At 28.3% G+C, this 22,981-nt stretch overlaps 1 protein-coding gene across 2 annotated transcripts; it reads left to right on the top strand.

Moving 5' to 3' along the window:
• Nucleotides 1-11,033: 11,033 nt before the first annotated feature.
• LOC135926251 (purine nucleoside phosphorylase 1-like) lies at nt 11,034-16,720 on the top strand. Of its 2 annotated transcripts, none has more exons than XM_065462054.1 (6): nt 11,034-11,083; nt 13,747-13,970; nt 14,037-14,140; nt 14,195-14,370; nt 14,481-14,671; nt 16,432-16,720. In XM_065462054.1, exons 1-6 carry the CDS (start codon nt 11,040-11,042, stop codon nt 16,626-16,628), a joined length of 936 nt encoding a protein of 311 aa, XP_065318126.1. In that variant the 5' UTR covers nt 11,034-11,039; the 3' UTR covers nt 16,629-16,720. The 2 variants fall into 2 exon arrangements, with proteins under 2 accessions (XP_065318126.1, XP_065318127.1); XM_065462055.1 differs by lacking the exon at nt 11,034-11,083 and adding an exon at nt 13,318-13,561.
• Nucleotides 16,721-22,981: the final 6,261 nt, after the last annotated feature.

Genomic DNA, 22,981 nt, shown 5'->3' with positions numbered 1-22,981 from the left:
GAGGCAGTATGGAATTATTTTTGATGAAAAACTAGGTTGTTTAAATGATTATCAAGTTGATGTTCAACTTAGGGAGGGTTTTTCACCGATCTTTTTGGCTTGTCGGCGAGTTCCTTTCGAATGGAGGAAGGAGATCGATGAGGAATTAGATAGATGGGTGAAGGACGGCATTATTATTCCTGTGGGGTATAGTGAATGGGCAACCCCGTTAGTGCCAGTTAAAAAGGCAAATGGTAAATTAAGACTTTGTGCGGATTTCAGGGTCACGGTAAATCGATGGGTGGTGGAGGTTAAATATCCATTGCCTAGGATTGAAGAGATTTTGGCTCAGTTGAAGGGTGCGAAATATTTTTCCAAGGTGGATTTTTCGTCGGCGTATTTGCAGTTACCTTTGAGAAAGGAGATCCGTAAATTATTGACGATAACGACTCCAAAGGGGTTGTTTGCGTTTTGTAGATTACCATTCGGGTTGAGTGTATCTGCTCCCATTTTTCAACGGACCATGGCGTCAGTTTTCCAAGGATTGGAAGGAGTATTTTACTATATGGATGATGTGTTAATTACTGGAGTGACGCCGGAGCAGCATAATCAACGTTTGGAGGAAGTGTTTAGGAGAATTCGTGATAAAGGCTTGAGAGCTAGTAAGGAGAAAAGTGTTCTGGGGGTAATGGAGGTTGAATATTTGGGTCATCGGATTAATGGAATTGAAGTGAAACCTTTGGATAAAAATTTGAAGAATATATCGAACATGAAACGGCCTGACACTAAGGCTGAGTTGCAGTCTTTTTTGGGTATGGTCAATTATTACCATAGGTTCGTGGAAGATTTTGCAAAGGTGGCGGCGCCGTTATATGATTTATTGAAAAAAGGAATTCATTATGAGTGGAAAGATGTACAGCAGATTGCTTTTGAAATTTTAAAGGAAAAAATTGGAAAAGAGCCAATTTTGGTGTGTTTTGATAATGACTTGGAAATTGTTTTGGCGGTGGATGCCTCAAATAAAGGAGTTGGTGGTGCGTTATTACAGGTAATAGAGGGATTGGAGAGACCCGTATTGTTTTTCTCGCGTGTTTTTCGTGAGGTGGAAACCAGGTATTCTGTGATTGAACAGGAGGCCTTGGCTGTGATTTTCGGGTTGACGAAATGTCGTGAATATTTGATTGGTAAAAAATTTGTAATTTTTACTGATCACAAACCGTTAATTCACTTATTTCGGAAAAACAATCGGGAGTTAATGATGTCTCCCCGGTTACAACGTTGGTTGTTGTTGGTGGGCAGCTTTAATGTAGAGATCCGATATCGATGCGGTAAAGAGAATTGTTTGCCTGATAGTTTGTCCCGATTAGGATTAAGTGAAGAAAATGATGAAGGGAACAAGGATAAGGTTCGAAACAGTGAAAAAGCCCTGGTTTGTTCGCTTTCGCATATGCTCAAAGGGGGTCCTACCAATTGGGAGGATCTTAAGTTGAGTACATTGAGAGATAGAGAAATGACTAGGATAAAGTTATGTGTAATGGGGAAAAAGACTTGGGAGGAGGATTGTAAAGTTTTTAAAAAGGTTAAGGAGGAATTGTCTGTGATAGATGATTGTTTAATGAGGGGTAATCGTGCAGTAATTCCGTTCAAATTAAGGGGTAAAATTTTAAATTTGTTACATGCTGGACATCAAGGTCAAGGGAAGATGAAATCGTGGGCCCGTGAATATGTTTGGTGGCCGGGTATGGGAAGAGATATTGAAAATATCACAAGGACATGTGAACCGTGTAATTCGTGTGCGGCGATGCCACGAAAGGAGGTGGGTCAGATATGGCCTAGGTCGAGAAAACCGTGGGAGCGCTTACATGTTGATTTTTTCGATTTAGACAAAAGGTCGTATTTTTTAGTAGTGGATTCGTATTCGAAATGGATAGAGTACGAGGAGGTACATGGATATACCACGAAAATTGTGGTAAGGAAATTGAGGGCATTAATGGCCAGGTTTGGATTGCCGGATACCATTGTATCTGATGGAGGACCTGCCTTTGTTAGCGAAAATTTCAAGCAGTTTTGTAAAGAGTCTAGGATTCGACACATTTTGACCCCGCCATATCATCCCAGCTCAAATGGTCAGGCTGAGAGGATGGTAGCAATTGTTAAGAATTGGATAAGAAAGGCCGGCAATCAGGGGAATGGGGTGTATTTGGCCCAGTTGTATTACCTCAATTCTAGGAATAAGGAAGGAGTGACACCTGCGGAATTGTTTTTGGGTCGGAGGACTAGGGTTCCCCTAGATTTTCTAAGGGCAGAGAGTCATGAGAAGGGAGTTTTGGAGGACCGAAAGATTAGGTTTGAAGTTGGAGAAAAAGTATGGACTCGTTTGTTTGACGGGAAGGGCAAGAAATGGGCCAGGGGCATTGTTGGGGTAAACAAAGGTTCAAAGTTAAATTTGATTCAATTAGAAATGGGCGGCACAGTGATGCGCCACAATGATCATATACGACCGCGGAAGTAAATCTGAGGTACCTCGTATGATAATATAAATATGAAAATATATGTATAAATAAAATGAAGGTGCATCCCGAAGGATTAGACTCGTTTCCGAGCAAATATTTAATGTGTAAATGAAGGTTTGGGGAACATATTGTATGTGGGAATGGGAAGTTAAAGGATCAAATAGGAGAGGGGCTCATCTTAAAGTGGTAAATATATATATTTATGCAAAGTTAAAGCATGAAGGAGTAAAATGTACGTGAACGGTCGGTAACCTTTTTGTTTAAGTTTATGTATTATTATATGATGGTATTAGAATTTATTGATATGTTATGTAAAAAAGTGAAATTGAATAAGAAGGTTATCTCGGTAATATTACGGGAAATTGAAGTATATGTATGTATATGTAATGTTAATTTAAACTGGTTTAATGTTCCGGCTGTCGGTAATAAACAAGGAAAAAGATTGAAATTGTGGTAATATATGTATTGTAAATGAATAAAAGTGTAAAAAAATAAAAGGAATAGAAAAGTTGTAATTCATTTTGTGAATACATTTTTGTTCATAACCTTATAGGATAAATCATGGTTGTTGAACATTGGTATTGGTACTGGGAAAATATTTTTTTTAAAAAAAAATAGAAAGAGATATAATTAATTAATTATTTTTTTTTGTTGGGTTAGCACGTGCGGCATTTGTAAAAGAGGAATTAAAATTAAAAAGGAATGTAGAGGGGTGAGGGGTGTAGATGCCTGGTTGAGGTTATAATTATAGATGTTGTAATTATAAACTTTAATTGGTACAGTTGTTTGTTTTTCCTTCGAAAATTGTTATGAATACATCGATATTATTTATGTTGAAAGGGGTAAATTAATATTTTATTTTATATTTTTTTTTTCGTTTGGAAAGTTTAAATTAAAAAATTAATTTAAAACCTTTATTTTGTGAAATTTGAATTAAAGAAAATAATAAGTTAAAAGGTGTAAATTAAAAAAATTAATTTAATTTCTTTATTTTGTAAAGTTTGAATTAAAGAGAATAATAATTTTAAAAAAAAAACTTTAATTGATAAGGTTTTCGGAGGTTGGGTATAAACACATTCTTTATATTGAAAGGGAATTTATATTAGAAAATTAGCCTTCCACATGGAAACTCTATCAAGGATAATCGACATGGGTGATTGCTACTTGCAAGTAACCCTGATAAAGAAAAACAATGGACTGACTCTAACGACGGGATCCTCTAACGAGAACCAGGCACCAATTCCAGAAGTGCGACGACGAAGGTGCTTCAATTGTCAGGAGGTGGGACACTTGAGGCATCAGTGTTCCCGGCCATCTAGGGAGACTCGCGTACCTTTGCAAGCAATATCTGAGAATCGTGTGTATCCAGGACGGAAGCGGGGACATCATGTTTCAGAGGGAAGACCACCAACTGACGCAACTACCTCAGGGTTGGATAGGGAGATGGAGAGACAGGCCGTGGATATTAGTAATGTGGATGTTCGGGGTCGATTCGTGAATGGGATTCGAGGTACAAATGAAGGAGATTTTTTGCAGAGATTAGTGACTAATACAATATCAACTGATAATTCGCAACCGTCGAGAGCTGAGGATTTCTGGATGAATCCCATGTCTATTTGAGAAGAATATTCTTTAAATAATGTTGTAAGTTTTTTTTTTGTAGATATTTTTTTTTTTGTCCCGTTTTTGTTTTATTTTTAACGATATGCCATGATCCCATAAAGGGGTGGCATGTCGTATTTGTAAATACGCGAACATTTTATATTTTTTACGGGAAATGCCAATCAACCGATTAAAATAAGGTTGATTGGAAATTAAATTAGATGTAATAATATATATTATATATTGATTATTATTTTTTTTTGTGTTTAAAAAAAAATAGATTTTTCTTATATGTGTAAAATTAATGATTTTTGTATTTTAAAAAATTACGAATAAAGGAATTCTTTAGTATTTCTGAGTTTAGTAATTCTGCATATTTGTTGACAGTTTTTTTAGTTTCGAGAGTTTATTTAAGTTGTTTCTGTTTTTTCTCTTAGTTGGTGTTTAGGATTTTTTTTAGTGTATAAGTTTAGATTTCGAGTAAAGTTTTAAATTTTTTTTTAATATTTAAAAAACTATTTATAGAAAATTTGCATATTTAATGTGAATAGTATAGTTTATATTTTTTGTTCATTAAATTTATTATATTATTCAATTTATATGTTACATTATGAATATTGGCAAATTACCTTATACATAGATTATCAGGTGATATAGTTTTATATATGATTATGTAAATTTAAAGTTATTTTAAATATATATATATAGAGATTATTAAATATATTTTAGTTAATGATAATTCAATAGTTTTTACTAACCATAATTTAAAAATTAGCCACCGATAACGTATAAATCAAGAATTTACTAAAATAATACCTATGAATGAATGATTTAAAATTTGATTAACCATTAAAATCTAAATTAATAAATTAGAATCCGTTTATAAGTTATTTTTGACATTAATCTAAAAATAATTTTAATTTTTACTATATCCTACCTTAGTGTTTTTAAACAGCCCGAATATGGAGATTTTTAAAAACGGCCCGATTAAGATTTTCGCCAAAATAATATATGTAGGCCTGGAGATTTGATCCATAGATGAAAGAAAGGTTTGACCTCTATTTACCAAATCGGAAGGCTTTGATAATATTATTTTGAGTTATAATCGTAATCGGGCTGTTTTTTTTAAATCTACCCAAATCGAGCAGTTTAACAACACTATCCCTTAATTTTTGAATATCTACCCCCCCCCCCTTTCACCCACTACCACCTTAAATTAAGGCAAATGACTTCTGCCCTCCTATGTAGACGCTGTGATAAATAGCTCTTCTCATTTAACCCATAAATGTTACCCAATTTGATGAACTTGAAATAATCATTTTTTCTTTTTATTCCTTCCTTGTAGACGCTGTGATAAATAGCTCTTCTCATTTAACCCCTAAATGTTACCCAGTTTGATGAACTTGAAAGAATCATTTTTTCTTTTTATTATAATTCTTGTAGACTCTGTAATAAATTGCTCTTCTCATTTAATCCCTAAATGTTACCCAGTTTGATGAACTTGAAAAAAAATCATTTTTACTTTTTATTCTGTTTGAACAAAATTATTTAGAAATAAGATTGGTCAGACACAGTATGAGCTTTTTCTTTTTTATATTAAACTAGTCAGTTTCAAATATTGTAATTTTAAGAAATATTCGGTATTCTTTTATTTTTCCTAGAGTCGGCTATAAAAAAAGGGAGGTTATAAACAGGTAAAAGCTTCTTTCACACTTTGTTGATCTGCAATAGAAGTTCATACAATGTGTAATCATTTAGAATTAATGGGACATAGATTGTTTAGTCCATCCATTAAGTCCATTTAGCAAAAGATCTTTGTCAACTTTGAACCGTTTACATAAAAATTTTGTTGTTTACCATACCAATATGCTCAGTTTTTCTAGATATTTACCAAAATCTAATTTTAAAACATCTGATAATACTACGTTATAAAATAAATAAAAAAAAATATTTTATAAGTTTATATTTGATATAAAGAAATGCTCTCTGAAATTCATTTGCGTTGGTGTAAGCCTTCTAATAAATCATTTGGACAAATTTTTTAATAATAAGTACATATCTGTGCTTCATGCAGCGTACCACTTATTAAAACATTGCCGGTTTTTGTTCGAATCCCTCCCTGTAATTATATTCTAATTAATTTCATAAAGCATTATACTAAAAATTTAAGTTACAGCTAATTTACAAATTTAGTTAGTTTATAAACTAATTAATATAGTTAGGTTTTATAAATATTTTATTAGTTAGAACGAATTAGCGGAGATATACACAAAATATAATATAAATTAATAATTATACATTAATTTTTGCTAACTTGCCGCGAATTAGCGTTAACTGTGAATAAAGTTTTAAGCGAGAGTGCAGGCGAGTACGCAGCGCTGGGGGAAGGCAGGGGGACAACAAAAAATGCAGATGCCGGATTATATTTTTCAAAAATATTATTGTTAATATTAATTTATATTTGTTAATATTTATTCCTATCTCATATATATATTTAATTATATTTATTTATCACATTCATATACTAAGTTATTTAATCAATTAATTTCTATTTCAAGTTTTACTTGGCGTAATTTACCTATTATTTTCAAATTTTGGTGGCGTATTATTTATCTAAATTTCTAGTCAAATAATAATTATCTCTGAAATTCCTTGTCCAACAGGGAGAAAGAAATTGCAAGATTGTCCAACGAGATCGAGTCTCCGCCATTAAGCATAACAGCTTTTATGGAGTTAGAAGAACCTATTATTAATGCTATTACTGAAATATCACAATGGCTTGAAAGTAATATTTCCTCAGAAGCAATAAAATTATTGGATTCAATACTTATTCCAAATTTTTTTCCGCATTAGAATGTATTATTTAATTATACAACTATTTTATGCAATACTTTTAAAAAACATGACATTGACTTGATTAAGAAGATGAGAATAGCGGAGAGCATTTTATTAGAACTCTAGGAAATTAGAGCTAATGTTGATGAAGAACATATTTTATATTTTATTGTTGAGTCAAAAGCAGAGCTATACGTGTTTAATATTTGTCCCCCTCGACTTGTAGCAAGCAAACTCATCGTCAACATTAATATAAGATCAGTAGAAGAGTATTATAAAACAAATGTCCCCTCTCTTAGATACATTTATAACCCAAATAAATGAATGGTTTTTAATTCATCATGCAGCACTTACAATCTGCAGATATTACTTTTATAAAAGCCTTTCCAACTTTTTTCAGATGGTGATAAAAAAAAATATTTGTTAGATTTTTATCATGAAGATGTTAAAGTATCTTATAATGCCTTATTAGCTGAATAACTATGATTAAAAGATTAACTATGGTTGATACAGTCCCAAAAATGCTATGGATGTTTTGCATTATTTCAAACACACTTTAGATTATATTCCCACTGTATTAAAATGGTTATATATATTAGCAACTCTTCCCATTATTAAACTAATGATATTCTCTTTTTTAAGAAGAATAACAGAGCCCTGCAAAGGTACCATTTGCAGGCCCAAATTTTTTTAAAATAAATTATATTTATTTTTGATTTTTATAGCTAATAATGGCGATTTCAAATATTTGGTTTTAAAATATATACAGCTCGGCCGGATATTTTTTTAAAAAAATATTTAGGCCTTGCCCGGGTGTCTTTTAAAAAAAATTTCGGCCCAACCCGGGTATGTTTAAAAAAATTAAAATACGGCTTGGCTCGGGGGCCGGGCCTGCAAGTCTCTGAAAAACATACCTATGAAATACAACTTCTGAAAGTAGATTGAATGATTTAGATCTTTTGAATATTCATAGGCATTTAACGCCAAGCAAGGATAGATAATTGAAAAATTAGCTCAAAACATACAAAATACAATTATTCTTAAGAAACTTTTTGTGTATTAATTTATATTTCCAACATTTAAATTTTTAATACTTTATATATAAATTTTAAAGGCTCAAAAAATTCAAATTTCAATTTTGGGTCATTTAAGTGATTCATATCGTGGTTATATCCACTTTATATTTTATAATTCACATTTATTTTATAGTTTTTCAATGCCTATTTATATATATAATTTTTTTGTAATTCACATTAATTTACTGTATTAGAAAAGTTATTAGTCCTAATAAATTTATGCTTAATATTTTTAAATAACTATAATATTTCTTAAAAAATTTTATTATCCCCCCCCCAGACCAAATTCCTACGTACGCGCCTGGAGAGTGAGATTATTCTCTTATTGGCTATTTATTTTTAAAACTTTACAAGACTTTAGAGAATTCTTTTAGACCTCACAATATGAGAAAATATTTTCAGATTTACTGTCATAATCCCATCAACCACATAATTGTATAGATCGCAACACATTGGTCACCACTAAGGAGAAGCATGGACTTAATTGTTTACATAGGCAAGGTTGACACCAACGTCATACTTCATTAAATCTACTAATAAGTAGAAGCCTAAAAACAACGCAGGTCACTAACATTTTAGAACCGATCAATCTATTATCAGAGAATAGTCTGAGACTTGGTGGATAGACTAAAATTCTTAGGAAGTATTTAAATCTTTTATTTGGAATTTCGCGTGTTTCCTCATTTCCATCATAGGTAAATGTGAAACCTCTATTAACAGTCAAATCAAAGAGGATAAAGAATTAATAACTTTATTGTCATTCGAATTGCTTTATAGATAACTGTATATTTTTCTTTCAAACTTATGAATTTTTAAAACCTCTAAGCAAAAAAAATTAAGCCTCTTTTAAACGAATTGAAAGATATTTCTTTCTTCAGTAAAAAAATGCAAGTGAAATTTCAAATAAAATTATGGCTTATTCTACTCGGAAACCGGTATATAAAATAATTGACTCTTATATTTAATTTCTTTTTGAATATATTTTTATCAATTAAAACAAAAAATTATGCCTAATTCTCTAACTCAAGTTCGGTTATTGAATCATCCTCGAAAGAAAATAATCATTAATGAATATATTAAAAATTGATTTATAACCCCATATATGTAAATTATTGCGAATATTATTTTTTCTAAGTCTATGTTTTTATTTTTACTATTTTTGAAGTTTTTTTTTAAATAAATATAAAAAGATAAGATATTTTAATAAAAATTTGATAAATTTTATTTATGACCCTATCAATTTAAACTTTCAATTTTTTTTCCTACCCAAAATAATGCGAAATCTAGTGAAGTCCGGTGTGTTAACGGTTCTCTATTCAGTCTTTGAAATCATGATCGATCAGGATCATGATCTAGTCAGGTCTTTTTCTTTGATTGGAATTTATTTTAATATTAAATTAAACTTGATTAAAAAGTGTTATATAAATAATTTTAATTTTAAAAAAGATGCTAAGAATTTTAATTCATTATTGTCATTCCTATGTTTTCGTTTTCAAAATCAAAAACAATCATAAAGTAATCAATTTCAATGTAAGATTTTTCTATTATTAAAATATGAATATAAGTTTCTTCATAGAGGTATTTATAGAGAAACTTCTTTTGTTTAAAACACTTTAAAATATGAACGTAAAATTAGGCATTGAATTAATTTTTTAGTTCCCTTTTAAAATATACTAGTCAACAATTTATTAATACTAACACCAATTTGAATTCTTTATTCCTATCAATTTAATAAAAGAATATTTCTTTTGGGAACTTTTAACTTGTGTATCTGTATTGTGCTTGCTTGAGAGGTCTGCAAATGGCAAATTTTCAGGTCCGGTGTGGTGGGAATTTAATTAATGCCCGACGCGGCCCCCTCCCTGTTTCATATTTTATTAAGGTTCTCCTGGGTTTAAAAATATTTTTAAATACAAGGCCTAAACCATAACATTTGTTGTTGAACACCAAAATAAACAACTATTTAAAATCTTGGGGAGTGATTAAATTTAGAAAAAAATAAAACTATACTTTATAAATTATCACTTCTATTAAATATCAGAATTCAATCAAAAAAAAATTTCGGACCGAGCAACGAACTGGGCATTGCATGTCTCTAGGCTTTTATTACAGCTTCTCCTATCTTGCATATTCTTAAGTTTATATTTGAGGGTTTTAATTTTATTAAATATCTAGGTTCTTTATTTGAAATTAATTAAAATATTTTCATCTTTAATTTATAGAATATCATTGTCAACAGAAAGAGTAGCAAATTGATTTTTTTTTATTGATACGAATGTTAATTTTAAAAGAAAATATCACTCTATGTTTTTAATTCAGTTTGCATTTTAAATTAGTTTGAAAAATATTTTACCTTTATATGAAATTAAAAAATTTTTAGGAACCTTTTATAAAAAAAATAAGGAAACATCCAGTTTTTCAATTCATAACCGCTATCCACTCTGGTCTTTAAATTTTTTTAAATTAAAATTAATGTAACTTAGTGTAACGAAATACATTTTTTAATAATAATATTTTGTAATTATGAAATAACATTTTAGATTCAATTTTTTTTGCTCACCTATGAACGAATAAGATATTTCATAATTTTTTTTATTGTTCTTTCATATCATTAATATTCATATATGAAGGCGTTTCTGAATATATTTTATGGGGTTAAGGTGCTTCTGGGCATAATAAATTATGAAAGCAAGATAGAAATAAGAAAGTATGCGACAGATTAAAATAAAGTTTTATACATACAAAAAAAATTAGATTTTTTTTGAAATTGTAATAAGAAATTATTTATCATACCCCTTAACCCTTTTTAAAACTTATTAATGTTTACTACATTATCATACTTTGTACTTTTGTATGAAATTTTGAAATGCTGTGCATATACATTTATTTTTTCAACTCTAAATATTAGAAATAAAAACACAAGGTAAACGAACGTCATGATGTGTCATAACTTCGTATAAATATAAATAATATCCTGTAGTTGCAATTTTTATTCAAATATCATTTAAAATTAAAATTAAAAAGAAACTTTAAAATGAGCACAATGAATAAAAATATTGGAATTCAAAAAATTAAAGGGTATGAAATAATTGTTTTAGACTTGCATTAATTAATAACATTGTTTAAAATATATAATTATAATCTTATTTTAAGAAAATCATGAGTTTTATATAAGGATGATTATTTTAATGAAAATATAATTTTAATTTGAAATATAAGGTAGAAATCTTTGGGCTTTTTATTTTTGGCAATATACTATATATGATTATCTAAACTAAATATAATAAAAAGTTAATTATTTAAAATATCTGATAATTTCTATTAATTGATGCATCCAAAATAGGATGAAAACTCATGTATCCCCTTTCCGGATATAAGATTTGACCATCTCTACTCACCATTCATTAATATAATCATCCTTTTCTCATGGGCTAAACATTAGTCTAATCAGAATATCCTTTAAAGCCATGTTCAACTTATAGGGCTATAATTTTCCTTTTTTCCTAAATAAATTCTTAAACTAATGTTGTTAAAAGAGTCCGGTTTTTAAAAATGGTCCGATTAAGATTTTAGTCAAAATATGTTATGTAAGCCTCGAGATTTGGCAAATAGAGGTCCAAACCTTTCTGTAATCTATGAGCAATATCTCCGAACTCTTACATAATATTATTTATTTTGCAATAAATTTTAGTAAACATTATTTTTATTGCTTTATTATTAATGATTTATATAAAAAATTGCACATAGCTAATATATTTAAGCATTTTGTAATATATTTTACTCGTTTTGAATCATGTATATCTCTTTCAAGCATAATAACATTTATTGGGAACCACTTAATACTAAATTTTTTATGCTGAAAGCATCTATACTGAGACCACCAAACATAAAAATGAACCTATTTTTTATCATTATAGTTTAACTACGCATTTTTATATACAATTTATAATTAATATTGCTAATAACAAATACTAATAATTAATAACAGCTTTTCTTTCGCATCTGAAAAGGATATACATCTATTTGCAAATTTGGTGCCTCCAATGATCCGGTAAATGGATAAAAAATAGAAATACCCAACTCATCTTTCTTCATATTTTAGTTTAGGCGGACATAACAGAAAGATTAAATGTTTCACACGATTTTTCTAATTGGATATTTTTCTTTAAATAATTTTTTAAGCACTTGCTCTTTGTTTTAAAATCTATATATTTTTTTTAATCTTACAAATAACATTACTTACGATAATATCAAATCTATAATCTTTAAGTATAAGATGACATTTTTAAAGAAAAATCATATCAAGCAACACGCGGTTATTCTTCTACTTTACTAGCGTAAGTCAGAGCAGCTAAATCCTTCGAACAAGATGGGACGTTTGGCGCTACCCGTCACATTAACAATACTAACTTAAATACCATAATTTTTTAAATAAAAAACAAAAATAAACTTGTTTTTTAGGTTTTTTTTCTCTCGTTTTACCCCTACTAAAAAATATCCGCAATTATTTTGTTGTCACTTTCTTAAATATGCCACTACTAGAATCTCTTCCATAATTTTACCTTTATTCATATCATATATTCTCTATTTACAATTCGATTTTAATCATTAACTTATAACACCGAAAATTCTAACAAATGCGTATATATTTAGAATTTTTATCAATTGTAACCCGATTATAAATTGTTTTTTTATAAAAAATCGTTAATTTAAACTATCTTTGAGTCATTTTTGAATTTAAAAATCCTGATTTTTTGCTAGATCATAAATATCATACTATAACTGATTGCTTTGATTACGAGTAAAATCAAAACTTTTTTAAAATATTTACAGCAATGATAGTTATTTGTTTAAATTTTTATACATTTATAACTTCATGACCATATGTCATATCCTGGATTTCAAATAATACATTTTTAAATTAATGAGAAATTTCTTTATTCTTGCAATATTGTACAACACAATCTAAACCTTGAAATAATTGGCACACAATAGTATTTATAGTAATTTTTATAAAAAAATCTACAAAAATTCATTTTGGCAATGGAAACCTATAATCCTAAGAAATATAATCTGGATAATTAACAGGACGTTAAATTAAGTCCTTTATCATATAATGTTTATATTTAAATTATATTTCTTTCATGTAAACATCGAATTTTTTTTTCAATTAATTAATATAATTTTTATCTTCGTTTATTTAAATCTTATATGTATTTGTAAATTCGGTTTTTTTGTTAAAAAAATTTAATATGATTATATTTATAGTTATATAATTTTGGTCGATTAAAATGTAAATGAATTCCAATATTTTTGTTTTGTTTAATTTTTATCAGATGCTAGATAATATAATGTTACCATTGATTGAAAGTTAACCACTTTTATTTACTTATAATTTAATCACTTTCGATACAAACACTTAAAAATAAATTATTTTTTTTACCTGTTTATTTCTATATTTCTTTCTTTTATATAATCATAAACTGAGTTTCTTATCATTCAATTTTGATCTTTGAAAATTAACAAAAATATATATATGGTTGGACAAATAATCGGGTATATCTTGTGTTTTAATTTTTTTTAAAATTATTACAATATAAATTAAATCAAATTTTGATCAAATTCCAATTTACAGTATAAAATTAAAAATAGCAATTTTTTTATAAAGATGGATCTTGATATTTATTGTGCCCAGTTTCTTGAGGACGTCATTTAGAAAATTTTTATTTATTTTTATACAGATTTGCACCTGAAGTCAGAAATGATGTTGAATCACAGGGAGAAAAGGACGATATATACGAAAAGGTATTGAAAGCGGCTGACTATATAAATTCTTTACTTAAACCTAATTTAAATCCCACTATCGGTATAATTTGTGGTTCTGGTCTTTATGAAATCGGAAACGTTTTACAAAATAAGGTCGAAATTCCATATGAAAATATTCCGGAGATGGCTTATAGTAAAGGTAAATTAGAATTTTTTCTAAAAAAAACACAATTTTATTATAAATTTTTTAAATGTAAAATTTAAGTCAAAGGTCATCATAATATGATAGTGGCTGGAAAATTAGGCGATAAAGATGTTGTATGTTTTCAAGGTCGGTGTCATTTTTATGAAGGAGTGCCTCTTTGGAAGGTACGATAATATTTATTTAAATTTTTAAATCATACAATTAATCTTATCGAAAAGACAACCATGTCAGTCAGAATTATGAAAATGTTGGGTGTAAAGTTATTGTGCGTGACAAATGCAGCTGGCGGCATAAATGAGAATTATAAGGTAGGAGATATAATGGTTATAAAAGATCACATAAATTTCTTGGGAATCGCTGGAAACAACGCATTAGTTGGTGAAAATGATTCAAGGTACAAATATAATATATTTCTATAATCTTTTTCTCTAAGTGGGATTAATGAAAATGTATTCATAAAATTAAGCAATGATTAATTGCTAATTTTATTTTATTTTGTATTAGGTATGGCACAAGATTTCCTAGCATGTCAAATGCATATGATAAGAATATAAGAAAATCCTGCAAAAATGCCTTTGATAAACTAAAATTATCTCACTTGTACCACGAAGGTGTATATTGTTGCGTGTGTGGTCCTAACTATGAAACTAAATCTGAGGTCAGAATGCTCAAGTTAATGAAGGGAGACGCTGTTGGTGAGTACATGCGCTTTGATTTATGCTTTAATTTATTATTAAAATCTTTGGAGAGGTCTATAGTTAAAACTTCTAATACAATAATTTTTTATTCATCATTCGTGATTTATTTTATCCTTTCCCAATCACCTTAATGACATAAAAATGGAAAGTTTATAATATAATATATAAATTTATTTAATTAATCGATCCAGATAAATTGCTGTAAATTCCATAATCTAACTATCATTTATATATTGTCTCTTCTTCATAGGGCAAAGAAAAAAAATGTCGTTTTTCATGATAAGAGAAGACAATATTCAGAGTGGGATGGCTAGACTAAAGTTTAAATGTAATTTAAAAAAATTAACTCTGGATTTCGCACGGTAAAGTTTATAGGAATTTTATTATTTCTTTTAATGTTAGCTCACATTTCCGAATATTTTATAGAAGTTTATTCTTTTTCTGACTGCAATACGTAGTATTAAAGAACATCGTTGGTAAATTCTAATGGCATTGATGCATGATAATAAATGTTAAAATAAAATATCTGGCCGTAGTGTAGTTTTAGCACATGTTTTTACCACTGAAAATTTGAGGATATTAATTTATATAATAAACGCTTAATAATCATTTTCATGTCATTTTAACTTCAATGCCAGAATTAAGAATTATTAAACTCTAACTTCTTTCTTAATATAAAAACATTCAACTATCCTTCAGGTAATAAAAATGGCACCAAACTAATTAATTTATCCAATACAAATGCTTTAATCATTTTCTTCAAGAGATAGATATTGTTAAAAGCTTAATCAGAATAAATCTCCAATAATAGAAATCGATAAAAGAACAAGAAATAAATTGGATTAATCAAATACATTACTTGATAAAAATAAGTGAAAAGTCTCCAAAGCTTCAATGACAAATATTTAAAAAAAATGAAAAATATTTATCGATGAATTTAATAAATAATCCCTGGCTTTCTTAAAGGTATAGTTCGCCAAATAAAAAAAAGCCAAGGCTAAGAAAAAAAAATTTTAATTTAAAATTTTTTTATAATTAGGATACCGTTCTGATGAACAATTTAGAATTATCTAGTGCTATTGCTTTATAAGAAATAGATTAATCTTTCTCTATAACAATGTGATTGGAAATGCCCTAGAACAATTGAATATACCCCATAAAAAATTAAATTCTTACTATATTCCCTAGCCTTTCCAACTTCCGGGGGTTCACTTTTTGAAAATTTTCACAATTAGCAAATAAGGGGCTTAAAAAATTATAAAAATTTTGGACCAGTCTCGAAAATAAAAATTAATAAACATTTCAACTCGAACTCGGTGGAAATTAATTTAATTTTCAGGATTCTATTAGTTAGACAAAACTCTTAATCATACATCAAGTCACTATCAACAATCATAATGCTCTGTGTGATTTAAAGTATTTATCAGAATACAATCGCCATTATAGAATAATAATATTTTTATATTTTTTTAGAACATGAAATTATCTCCGTTCCTTGTTTCTTTTCTTTCTGATTTTCAAAACTAGTGAGGTATACAACATAAATCTTAAAAATATAAAGAAAATATTAATCTTATAAAAATAATTTGTATCGTATATTTGGAAATTAAATGGAAAATTAAATATTAGAAGAGTTGAAATTCAAACATAATTTTAATCTTGTATAAAAGAATTAATTTATAAATTGTAAACAAATTTTGACTTTAATATTAGGATAATAATGGAATATTAACTCCTATTGTTTATATTATTTAAAGGAATGAGCACAGCTCATGAAGTTACAGTAGCCAGACACTGTGATATAAAAGTATGTGGCCTAAGCCTTATAACTAATGTTATAATTGAGGGAGATGCTGAAGATGCTGAAGCGAACCATGAAGATGTATTGAAATTAGCAGAAGTGGGTGTGCAATATATGGCTTCTGTAATAAAAGAAATGATTTTATGTCTATAATGATATCTTTTTTTAAAAATATATATCCATTTATTTATAATATGTGGTTTTAGTTTTATCAAAAATCGAAATAAAAAATATGGTGTTAAGAATTTTTATTTATAGATACACTAATAACATAATGTCATTTTTCAATTTATTGCTACTTTTTCAAAAGCATAGGCTATATTGTGTAAGAAAGTTTCGTCATCTAGTATGGTATACGTATTATGTACGGAGAAGATGTTGCTCATAAATGGAACAAAGGTTTGTATATTTATTAGCATTTCTGGCAATATTGAGTTAGCCGTTTTTAAAAATCGGCTCATTCGAGCCGTTTAACAACACTACTTAGAAAATTCGATTTTTTAACTAACGCCGCTGTCAAAAATATTATTAAGAGAATTCATTTTTATATTTTTTTTCTTTAACAAAAATTTAAGATAATGGAGAATAATCGTTACATAGGTAGATTAATTTCATTCATCAGAGACCTGCAAGCCCAGCCCTAAGCTAAGGCATATATTAATTTTTTTAAATATACCAAGGCCGGGCCTAGCTCAAAATTTTTAAAAAACATCCAGGCCTAAGGCCAAATATTTTAAATCTCCATTTAGTTAAATTAAAAATAAATATTTTTTAAAAAAATACGGGTCAGATCGTGCAAATGATACGCCTGCAGGTCTCTACTATTTATCAAAAGGCGACTAAGCTAGCATAAAATAATAACTTGAGCCTAATCATAATTGGGGAGCATCGAAAAGTCGTGAGGGAAACAAACTAAAATTATAATATAAACAAAATAAAAATACAATCAGCAGTAAAAATTCTCTATGAGGTTAAATGTTTTATCTAAAATATTAAATTTGGCTTCTTCAAAATAATAAGATAGCTATTTTTCAAGATAAGAGTAGGTTGAAGAGTGAGGACTAAACAAAATAACGGGTATTTGTTAATCTTAGTCCTTATTAAATTAACCTTATCATGACAGAACGTCCTTGGAGCATGTCCCGTTGATGATGATAACGCCTTAGGATTAAGGAATGGTTTGCCTTTCAAATGTTATAGATTTAGTATTATTTTTTATAAATAAATCAAACTTCTTATAGGAAACTTACCAAAATTTGTAAAACTGATATAATTTTAAACGGTTTTACTATTTAAAAAATTTAAACATATTATTACAATTTTTACGAAGTGAAATCAGTTACCTTTCTAAAAATTTAGTACCTAATAATACATTATATGGCAAAAATTAATTATTAAACAACATTTCATTTATATTTTATGCTTTATTTATAATTTTAAGGAAAAATATATTATTAAAAACCAATCATGGAAAATTATAATATTTTATAACAAAAAGTTAGGAAGGGACAGCTCCATCCTGGAAAAAAAAACAAGGCATAGGCCAAGGGTATTATAAAATTGTTTAAAATTTAATTTTAAAAAAATCATGTTTAATGGTTTATCATTGATAGGATAAGAATATAAAACACAATTAATCAGTAATGATGAAGTCCTTAGGCGATAAAGATGTTTCTATTTTAAAATAAGTTGATATAATAAATTATAATGTTAATGACCATTTTTAATTAGTGTTAAATACATAAATTATAAACTTTATTTTGATCAACATAACCTATAAAAACAAATCTATTAATAAATATTATGCATGTATACCTGTGCGCCGAAATATCAGTTGGTGAGGACAGAATTTTTATTTTTTCTGTATACCTGTGCGCCGAAATATCAGTTGGTGAGGACAGAATTTTTATTTTTTTCGGGCGTTTGTGAGCGCTAAAGCTACTATATACCATATTTTTTTTATTAGTGATAACATCACTTAATCCAATCAAATATTCATTTTATTATTTTTTAATATTATACGCCATATTTAAAAAGTTAGGGTTTTGGTAAGTTCAAGAAAATAAAATATTTAATAAAGTTAAAAATATATTATCAAAAGAGGATACAATAATTTCTTATTAGGTCGATATTCCTGTCTGATTTTTTGTGACTCTTACGAAGATGGTCTAGGAGCTGTTATTGCACACAGATTTCTTACTGTTCATGATTAACCGATTGCTTAAGCATCGAGGACACTTTGGCGGCTGAAAATAATCACTTAACCATTGATCAAGAGACTTCGACGATCATCTTCGCTATCGAGAAGTCACATCAATATAATTATGGAAGCATTATAAAAGAGACCTAAATAAAATAACCAGGCGCGTACGCAGGAATTTGGTTTGAGGGGGGGGGATAATAAATTTTTTTAAGAAATATTATTGTTAATTAAAAATACTAAGCATAAATTTATTAGGACTAATAACTTTTCTAATACACAATTTTAAATTAATGTGAATTATAAAAAAATTATATATATAAACCAGCATTGAAAAACTATAAAATAAATGTGAATTATAAAATATAAAGTGAATGTAACCACGATATGAATCACTTAAATGACCCAAAATTGAAATTTGAATGTTTTGAGCCTTTAAAATATATAAAGTTAAAAAAATTTAAATGTTGAAAATATAAATTAATTAATACACAAAAAGTTTCTTAGGAATAATTGTATTTTGTATGTTTTGAGCTAATTTTTCAATTATCTATCCTTGTTTGGCGTTTAATGCCTATGAATATTCAAAGGATCCAATCATTCGATCTACTTTCAGAAGTTGTATTTCATAGGTATGTTTTTCAGAGACTTGCAGGCCCGGCCCCCGAGCCAATTTTAATACATTGGGAATATAATCTAAAATGTGTTTGAAATAATGCAACACATCCATAGCATTTTTTGCGACTGTGTCAACCATAGTTAATCTTTTAATTATAGTTATTCAGCTAATAAGGCATCTGAAGATATTTTAACATCTTCATGATAAAAATCTAAAAAATATTTATTTTTTTTTCTATCACCATCTGAAAAAGGTTTGAAAGGCTTTTGTGGAAGAAATATATGCGGATTTGTAAGTGCTGCATGATGAATTAATACATTCATTTATTTGGGTTATAAATGTATCTAAGAGAGGGGACATTTGTTTTATAATACTCTTCTACTGATCTTATATTAATGTTGACGATGAGCTTGCTTGCTACAAGTCGAGGGGGACAAATATTAAACACGTATAGCTCTGCTTTTGACTCAACAATAACATATAAAATATGTTCTTCATCAACATTAGCTCTAATTTTCTTGAGTTTTAATAAAATGCTCTCCGCTATTCCCATCTTCTTAATCAAGTCAATGTCATGTTTTTGAAAAATATTACATAAAATAGTTGTATAATTATATAATACATTCTAATGAGAAAAAAAATTTGGAATAGGTATTGAATCCAATAATTTTCTTGCTTCTGAGGAAATATTTCTTTCAAGCCATTGTGATATTTCAGTATGAATAATCGGCTCTCATAACTCCATAAAAGCTGTTACTGGTGGAGACTCGATCTCGTTGGACAAACTTGCAATTTCTTTCTCCCTGTTGGACAAGGAGTTTCAGAGATAATTATTATTTGACTAGAAATTTAGATAAATAATACGCCACTAAAGTTTAAAAATAATAGGTAAATTACGCCAAGGAAAACTTGAAATCGAGATTAATTGATATTAGTAGATGAATGTGATAAATAAATATAATTAAATATATATGAGATAGGAATATATTAACAAATGTAAATTAATATTAACAATAATATCTTTGAAAAATATAAATGGCATCTGCATTTTTTAGCTTTGAGGGGGGGGGGGGATTTGTCCCCCTGCCCCCCCCGCTGCGTACGCACCTGAAAATAACAAATAATCGTTTAATATGGTGGGTGACGAAGCTATTAAATAACGACTATGAGATAATTTATAGACCTGGTAATCAAAACAAATGTGCCGCTCTATTCCGTTTGGGAGTAGTGGGAGCAAAAACCAATAAGGTTATAAAATTCGAAGATGAAATCAGAGAATTAAAAATTAATTTAATATAAGATTTATCTTTCATTCGCAGTAAAGTCGTAAGTAAAACAAGCAATAAAATCAATCTGAAAGTGTATAATTAAATATCATTGGTATATTGATAATCTAAATAATTTTTCGTAAGATATTTTATTCGAAGAAGGATTATTATTTTATAATGATTATCCTTGATAATCTAAAGAAGGACATTCTGAATAGTGGGGATGAAATTATTATGCAGATACTATTTTGGCAAATCTTGATTGTGATGTTGTTAATTTCGTTAAATGCTTATTTGCCAGGAAAGAAGACCGGGAGCCAGAGAAATGCCGTTATACAATTGAACATTCATACCCGACCTTGGGAACGAATACACATTGATTTAACAGGCCCCGAATCTGGTATGTATTGGTTGATTTACGTAGACGCCTTCATCATATGGGTTGAAGTTGCAATTTTAACAAATATTAATTTGGCAACAATAAATAATCTGCATAATTATTTTGCTAGATTTGGGTTACCTCATTACATTGTTTCAGATAACGGTACTCAGTTTACTGGATCTGAATTCAAAACGTTTCTTTTTAAAAACATAAAAGATATTAGATCGGCCGCTTATAGCCTAAAATCGAATGGTTTTGCTGAGCGCTATATACATATGATAAAGACGCGTTTCTATGCTGGAAGGAGATGTGGGACTTAGACCAGTTAAATTTAGAGAATGTTTTAATTACTTGCCGAAATACTCCAAATACAACTACCAGATCAGTGGAAACAAACGCAATTTGGAAACAAAGTTTTTTATAAAGATAGGAACGTTGAGCCCCGTGTTGAAGAGAGGCAAAAGGTTTTGGTAGAAAATGAAAGGACATCAGGATGACATGAAGGAACAGTGGTTCAATGGAAAAGTCATATTTTGTTTGATTTTTAGTCTGAGGGTATTGTAAAAAAACAAGCATACCGACCAACTGAAGGATGCTCATGTACAAGCTAAGGAAATACCTATAATAATGACGGAAGATTTGGACATGAATATAATGGAAATACAACTCTTAAAAAAGAGTTTCGAAGCCCCCATTGTCATATATGAAAATATATGTGGTGATAAATAAAAAAGAAGAAAAGAGAAATCGGGAACATACTACATTTTTTTTATTAATTATTATTTTTAATTTGATATTCCTTTTGCTTTTTTTTAAATTTTGTTAGACATATTATTTTATATTTGGAAGTCGGATTTTAGTTATACCAGAGACCTGTCTGCAGGCCCGGCCCGGTTTTTTTAAAAATACCCGGGCCGGGCGGTAAAATTTATTTAAAAAATTTATACTACATGAATTATTATATTCGTCAATTAGATATGGTTATAATGATTATATATAGTTATGATTAATATAATGTTGGGCGAAAGTTAACACTAGCTAACACTCATAGTATCTATTACATAATATAATTATAGTTTTCCTGCCATGGAATAAATACGAAAAGGATAATAGGTAATAAACACATTATTATATAATATATATGTTATATTTTTTATTAAATATCAGTTTTATTTTTTTTATAAATACAATTAATATAGTATATTCTCAAAATATTATTTACACAAATTTTTTATAGTATCAATTTGTAATATACTAAATATCTGTTTAGAATTTAAAAAAAATATGTAATATCCTAGTGTTGTTAAATGGCTCGTTTTGAGGCGATTTTTAAAAACGGCTAACACAGTATTTTATCTAGAAAAACGCAAGCCTGAAAATTTTGTTCATAGATAGAGCAAAGGTCTAGACATATAGTATCGAAATTTCGAGGCTTAGTCAATATTTTTCTGGCGAAAATATTGAGTTAGCAGTTTTTAAAAATCGGCTCAAAACGAGCCCTTTAACAACATTAGCTAATATGCTTGCTTATTAAATGATAATACTCGCCGAAAAATATGATAAAATACTAAATAGGTAAATTTATTGTATATACCAGGTCGAATATAATTTTAAAAAATTCCGAGCCGGGCCTAAAAAAAATTTTTTTTTTAATCCGAGCCGGGACCAAAAAATTTATGAAAAAAATATCCGGGCCGGGCCGTGCAAATGGTACCTCTGCAGGTCTCTGAGTTATTCACAATAAAAGTGGTAATCTTATATGGACATTTTTCTTTATTTTCTTATATAATATATACATTAAATGTTGAATACATATAAGTTATCATAACAAATTCAATTTGTAGTGGGGATAACTGTAATGTATTAACTTTAAATTAATTATATTTTGGATACAATATGTAATTGATTGATTATCGTAAGTGTACTTTCGATGAATATATTGACACATTATTGTTAAAGTTAAATGTCTTTTGATCATTTCATTTTATTAAAATTATATTTTATTCTTATAAAACCTTTTTATATTTTAAACACCAC

This window comes from Gordionus sp. m RMFG-2023, chromosome 3, assembly GCF_954871325.1.
Source record: "Gordionus sp. m RMFG-2023 chromosome 3, tfGorSpeb1-WG-v2, whole genome shotgun sequence".
Classification (NCBI taxonomy): Eukaryota; Metazoa; Nematomorpha; class Gordioida; order Chordodea; family Parachordodidae; genus Gordionus; species Gordionus sp. m RMFG-2023.
The sequence above is the reverse complement of the archived record's forward strand: the minus strand, read 5'-3'. Positions and strand labels throughout refer to the sequence as shown.

What these genes read in the sequence shown, in the direction of transcription:
- LOC135926251 (XM_065462054.1), top strand. Translation starts at nt 11,040, where the DNA reads ATGAGCACAATGAATAAAAATATTGGAATTCAAAAAATTAAAGG. An exon ending in AAGGAGTGCCTCTTTGGAAG is followed by an intron (nt 14,141 to 14,194) that starts GTACGATAATAT and finishes CTTATCGAAAAG; the next exon opens with ACAACCATGTCAGTCAGAAT. An exon ending in AATGAAGGGAGACGCTGTTG is followed by an intron (nt 14,672 to 16,431) that starts GTGAGTACATGC and finishes TATTATTTAAAG; the next exon opens with GAATGAGCACAGCTCATGAA.